General features: G+C 58.6%; 1 protein-coding gene across 2 annotated transcripts; it reads left to right on the forward strand.

Annotated features, from left to right (window-relative positions):
- The first annotated feature begins 3,144 nt into the window (after positions 1-3,144).
- Positions 3,145-5,343, forward strand: RASD1 (ras related dexamethasone induced 1). 2 transcript variants are annotated; one of them, XM_080678478.1, is made up of 3 exons: positions 3,145-3,227; positions 3,657-3,954; positions 4,212-5,343. In XM_080678478.1, the coding sequence occupies exons 2-3, from the start codon at positions 3,669-3,671 to the stop codon at positions 4,742-4,744; spliced, it is 819 nt and encodes a 272-aa protein (XP_080534604.1). In that variant the 5' UTR covers positions 3,145-3,227; positions 3,657-3,668; the 3' UTR covers positions 4,745-5,343. The 2 variants fall into 2 exon arrangements, with proteins under 2 accessions (XP_080534604.1, XP_080534605.1); XM_080678479.1 differs by lacking the exon at positions 3,145-3,227 and having other exon boundaries at positions 3,528-3,954; positions 4,286-5,337.
- Positions 5,344-6,069: the final 726 nt, after the last annotated feature.

A 6,069-nucleotide genomic window follows, 5' to 3' on the forward strand; every position in this document is an offset into this window, starting at 1 on the left:
CCTTTGCCAGGGCAGGAGCAGCTCCAGGTAGCCTGACCCTTGGGCCCAGGCCGGGGCAGGGGGTCGGGGGGGGGGATGACTCTGCTGGAAGGTCCACGGACAGGGACAAGCTGGGGGCTAAGGAGGAAACTGCCGGACTGCTGGACAGAGGGAGCCCGTCAGAAGGGAAAGCCAGACCTGTTTTGTCAACAAAAGGTCAGGGAGACCAATCCATTGCTAACCGGAGTCCCCAGTTTGGGGTGCGGTGAAGGGAGAAACTTTATTCGAGTTAAACGGCCCAAATGAAACAGTGAACCACAGCAATCCCCGTCCTCCTGCTGGGTCTAATTTCATGCAAATTACTAAAGTCATCTCTGGAAGCTCAGCGAGGTCTGAGTTAAAACATGGCAGGCACCTGAGCTTTTCCTCATCTCAGGGCATGTTCGTCCCGCCCAGGATCCAAAGTCACACAGTCTGAAGGGTCCAAATTGCACTGTTATGATTGGTTGCCACGGAGCTGGTCTGGTTGGTCACTAAAGAAGCAAATGAGGCTGCGCAGCTTCCATCATAGGGAAGGTGTCACCCGGTCCACTGGAAAGGGTGGCGTGCAGGAACACCGTGCGGGCTGGCAGCCAGACCCGCCTTTCCCCCAGAGGTGAGTCCCTGGGAGGCCTCTGCGAGCCATGCTGCCAGGTGCCGGTCATGAGTTCAGGTCCTCAGCTTGTTTTCCTCAGGGCTGCCAGTTTGGTCCTTTTCCTCTTCAGGCAGCTCAGATTCCTCTGTGAGGCTGCTGAGAATGGGCTCAGGCCAGCACTGACGGTGCGTGGACATAGGGTGCTTGCCGGAGGTCTCTGCACGCCGCTCCTTCCCCCTGGGGCCCTGCCTGACAGGCTCTTCACACAGCTTTCAAGAACCTTCTACAACCTCTAGGCCTCCCACAAGCTGTGGCAGACATGGCCTGCCTTGGAGGCCAGCTGTGCCCCACGCCCGCCCCCCCCCCGCCCCAACATTTGGTCAAATATTTTTATTTTTCAAAATATATTTTTATTTATTTCAGAGAAGGAGAGAGAGAGAGAGAGAAATAGAAACATCAATAATGACAGAGAATCACCAATTGGCTGCCTCCTGCATGCCCCTACTGGGGATCAAGCCCACAACCCGGGCATGTGCCCTTGACTGGAATCAAACCTTGGGACCCTTCAGTCCACTGGTCAACGCTCTATCCACTGAGCCAAACCAGCTAGGGCTGGTCAAATATTTTAAAAAGTTCCCATTCCACTCTTAGCAGGAAAATTGCTAGACTGCAAGTAAATTACATTTACAGGCAGGTTCAGCCTCAAATGCTGTTTGTTGCCACACAGAAAACAAAACCGCCTGTAACCATTACAAACCTGACAACGTAACCCAGTGTTCTGCCGCAGGATGTGGGGCGGGGCTGGGCAGTGGCCAGGCAGCAGAGCCCTGTAGGCAGTCAGCGGACCCCGGCTGGGCTGACCGTGGAGCTCAGTGAGACTCATCCGCCCAGGGCACTGCTTCCCTTAGCAGCTGTGAGGTGGGCAGCCTCAAGGGAGTTCGCCTCACTCCCGATGGGGTGGGGCAGGAGGGCTCTTGCTTCCAATTCCTTTCACTGCATTCCTTTCTGAAACTTTAGATATTTAAAAGACATGAGCAGGTATTACTTTTAAAATAAAGAGATGTCTTTAAAAAGAGAGGTAGGGCCCTAGCTGGTGTGGCTCAGTGGATAGAGCGTCAGCCTGTGGACTGAAAGGTCCGGGGTTCGATTCCGGTCAAGGGCACATGCCTGGGTTGCGGGCTTGATCCCCAGTGTGGGGCATGCGGTAGGCAGCCGATCAATGATTCTCTCTCATCATTGATGTTTCTATTTCTCTCTCCCTCTCCCTTCTTCCCTGAAATCAATAAAAATATATTTTAAAAAAATAAAAATAAAAATAAAAACAGAGGTAGGAATGAAGCAGCCCAAGCTAACAAGTGTCCCCTCTGCTTGCTCCCTGCGGGCATGAGGGCCCCGGCTGGACACGCAGGTGGTCAGGCTCACGGGCTCTGGGGCATTAACAGGGCTTAATGAACTCGGCAGCCTTGGGAGAACAAGCCTTACAGCCTGGCATCTGGGGCAGGGTGACATGCCCAGAAGGGACCAGGAGTCCTCACCTGAGAAGTCCAGCTGGGTCCCAGCCCACTGCATCTCCGAGGGAGAGCTGGGCTCAAACCCTGGGCCCGCCACCCTGGGCCTCGGCTCATTGAAGTGGCCCTCCCAGGAATGGCACCCCCGTGGAGGGTGGGATTTTGCTCCCAGGACTGGCATCCCCCATGGAGGGTGGGATTTTGCCGGGACCCTTGTCAAAAGGTCTGGAAGAGATGACCATTGAGCACCCCTTCCCAGGCAGCTGAGGTTCGCCAGGCTTGCAAACAGCTGAGGGGTGTGGGCTGGCACCCCCAGGACTGCCCATGGCACCCTGACCCACGTGGATGGGGTGGCACCAGCTAATGGCTCCCTCCTTGGATTCCTCCAAATCCGGCAAGGTCAAAGCAAAACAGCACAGCCTCCCCAGGCGCCGGAGTAGTGCTGGCTTTGCCCAGCGCTCTCAGCTGAGCACACCGCAGCCAGCCTGCTCTAGGCCTGTGAAAGCATCAGCCACTCCTGGTTACTGATCAATCTGCTTCCCCTCATCTGCTCCTCACCCCACCCCCGCCCAGCCGCAGCCTCATGGGTCACTTAGCACTGCTGTAAGGACCAGTCCTGTCTTCTAAGCTGTTTCCACAACCAGAACGACCATCTTCCTGACGAGGAAACGCAGGCCCAGAGAAAGCCAGAGGCTGTGCTGTGAGCTAGGACCTTCCTTGGCTCACTCTGTGGCTTGGAGACCCCGCTCCCAACTATAAAATGGAAATGTTCACCCAGGGGACTGGAAAGGCACAAGATGCTGCAGAGGAGGGAGAGGGTGTTGACCAAGGACCGGCAAGTTCCTGGGCCTTTTGGGTTGTAGACAGGAGGATGGGGGCAGCCCAGCTGAAAACGCCAGGCCCCAGAGATCTCTCATCCATCCCCAGGGCAGTGACCAACTCCCCAGACCCCAATCTTGCAGCTCCGGCCGTGTGATGCCCTCTAGTGGCCAAGGCGAGGGCCCCGGAACAAGCACCGGTCCAGGGCCGGCAAGGGGCAGGCGCTGTGGCTGCTTTCAAGTCTGAGAGGTGAGGTACGCAGAGCCTGGCACGGAGCCTGGCACCTGGTAAGTACCTGTCATTGCGCTGCTGCGATTACGGAAGCGCTATTGTTCTCTGGGAAAACTGAGGCCCAAAGAACGTGTGTGCGTGTTGTGGATGGGTCCCTTCCCGAAGTCACAGGGGGTTAGAGCACAGCCGGCGTTAAACCTGATAAAGCCTGTCCGTAGCCGAGCAGGGTTCTGGGCTGAGGCGGAGGAGGTCACGGGAGGAAGCTTTGGGCGGGGTGGGGGTGGGGGGTGCGGGGCGTGACGCACGGAGGCTGGGCGGGGCGGCCGCCGGGCTGCACATAAAGGCGGGGTGGAGCGCGTAAAGCCAGAGCGACTCTGCCGGAGAGGCTAAGGTGCTGCCAGCGGAGCCCAGCCCGGACTCAGCCGCAGCCCAAGCAGAACCCCCAGTCACTCTGCGCTACTCTCGGCCCCTGGTCCGCCCTTCAGCCCCTCCGCCCAATGAAACTGACCGCCATGATCAAGAAGATGTGCCCGACCAACTCGGAGCTGAGTATACCGGCCAGGAATTGCTCCCGCCTGGTCATACTCGGCTCGTCCAAGGTGGGCAAGACGGCCATCGTGTCGCGATTCCTCACGGGCCGCTTCGAGGACGCCTACACGCCCACCGTCGAGGACTTCCACCGCAAGTTCTACTCCATCCGCGGCGAGCTCTACCAGCTCGACATCCTCGACACATCCGGCAACCACCGGTTCCCTGCCATGCGGCGCCTCTCCATCCTCACCGGTGAGCGGGGGGCCGGGCCGGGCCGGGCAGCGGGGGGTGAGGGGGTGTTGATGCAGCTGTGCCCCCGGGAGGGGGGGGGTTGGAGACCCCTGGTCCGAGAGCACTGGCGAGGGCGCGGGTGCCAAGTTTGCAAGTTTGCGTGTGGAGAAGTCTGAGCGCCTGGCGCCCGGCTCCTGGCGGCCGGGCGACCCCATAGCCAAGCCCACTTTAAGGTCCTAGGCAGCCCCGTCACCTCCTCTCCTGCTCTGCCCCCGCAGGAGACTTTTTCATTCTCGTGTTCAGCCTGGACAACCGCGAATCCTTCGAGGAGGTGCAGAGGCTCAAGCAGCAGATCCTGGACACCAAGTCCTGCCTCAAGAACAAATCCAAGGGGAGGGTGGACGTGCCCCTGGTACTTTGCGGCAACAAGGGCGACCGGGACCTCCACCGCGAGGTGGAGTCGGCCGAGGTCCGGCAGCTGCTGGGCGACGGCCCCCAGCGCTGCGCCTACTTCGAGGTCTCCGCCAAAAAGAACAGCAGCCTGGACCCCATGTTCCGGGCGCTCTTCGCCATGGCCGGGCTGCCCGGGGAGATGAGCCCGGGCCTGCACCGCAAGGTGTCCGCGCAGCACTGCGAGGCGCTGCACCAGGCGCTGCGGGGCAGGAAGCAGCTGCGCGCCGGAGGCCCGGGGGGTGCCCTGGGCATCGTGGCGCCATTCGCGCGCCGGCCCAGTGTGCACAGCGACCTCCTCTGCGTGCGGGAGAAGGCGGGCGGCCAGGCCAAGGACAGGGAGCGCTGCGTGATCAGCTAGGGCTCCCCGCTCCCCCACGCCGACCGCAGTACCTAAGGAAGACCCTGTCGTTTAAAAGTCCAATCCACGTCCTGGCGTCTTCCCTCCCCAGAATCGGGCCCACCAACTGGGAGGTGAAAACGGAGGAGGGCTGGTCATCTGCTTTGGAAGGAAAGCGAACTGAGTCATTGGGTCCCCTACGTCTGAGTGCCCACTGGCACCCGCCACCACCCCAACCCCCCGCGCCCTGACTTGGTGGGCACAGGTCCAAGAGAGGGTGAACTTGCCCAGTTTCTCACATAGACTGAATAATTGGGACGGGTGTGTGTGGAAGTGAATCAGCCACCGCTGGGCTCCCAGAAGCCTGTCCTGCCCGCCACAGGGTAAAGGGAGACCACGGCATTAAATTGTCTGTGATTCTGGGTTGCCATGGCAGCTGGCAAAAGCTTTTGCCCTCCTGAAACAAAGGGGTCAGATCAGCCAAGTGTCTTGTTTACATGTGTGTGTGAAACTGCACAAAGGAAAAACTTGGTGAACATGAACAAAACCTTATCCAGTGTTTATACTGTGTGTAAGACCGTCTCAGTTATTGTACTGGTTATTTTACTATAAAATAATTTAAAATGAAAACCATGCTTTCTTTGCTTTTAGAAATGGCCGGAGGGGCAGGGTTAGAGCGAGGGGTGGGTTTCTACGTCGTGGCTTAGGCTCCCCTTCCCAGACCTGGAAAATGCACCAGCGTTCTGAGCACAGCTTCAGCTCTCCTGAGGGAAGAGGCTCCAAGAAAGCTCCGGAAGGCTGGGCGGAAGCCCTTCTATTTGGGGAATGGGTCCTTTGAAATCGAGGCCAAAAAGAAAGGATTTCAGAGTCCTCTCTCGAGATGCATCTTTCTAGCCATTTACCTGCTTAGCTTCCCCTCCACCCAGCCACAAAGGGCCCCTGGGACTGTGCCTAACTGTTCTGTCCAATACTCAGTGCAGGCCCAGGGTGACAGAGGTCAGCACATCTGAAACTCTCCAAGGTCTGGAGGTGTCACTTGGCCCGGCTTTCACAAGTAAGGAAGTAGAGCCTGGCCCATGGCTCCTCTCCGACTCCCAGGTGGCTGTCTGGAGACAGCTGGATCACCCAGCCTCCGGGCCCTCCAACTCCAGGAAGCACTTTCTGCCCTGGGTAGAGGTCCAGCGCACTTCTCTGCTGCCTTGAAGCTGCCTTTTCTTGGGAGTGGAGGGCAGCCACTCCCAGCTCAGGACCACTCGTAATTGTGCCTGGGGCAGCGACACCTGCCAAGCCCCGAATTCTTTGCCAGGAAAATACAGACAACACCCTTTGTGTGGAGTTGCTGTGAG

This window comes from Plecotus auritus (genome assembly GCF_963455305.1).
Source record: "Plecotus auritus genome assembly, chromosome: 7".
Classification (NCBI taxonomy): Eukaryota; Metazoa; Chordata; class Mammalia; order Chiroptera; family Vespertilionidae; genus Plecotus; species Plecotus auritus.

Coding starts and splice junctions, on each gene's coding strand:
- RASD1 (XM_080678479.1), top strand. CDS start 3,669: ATGAAACTGACCGCCATGATCAAGAAGATGTGCCCGACCAACTCGGAG. Junction 3,955..4,285: donor GCGCCTCTCCATCCTCACCG/GTGAGCGGGGGG, acceptor CTCAAGCAGCAG/ATCCTGGACACCAAGTCCTG.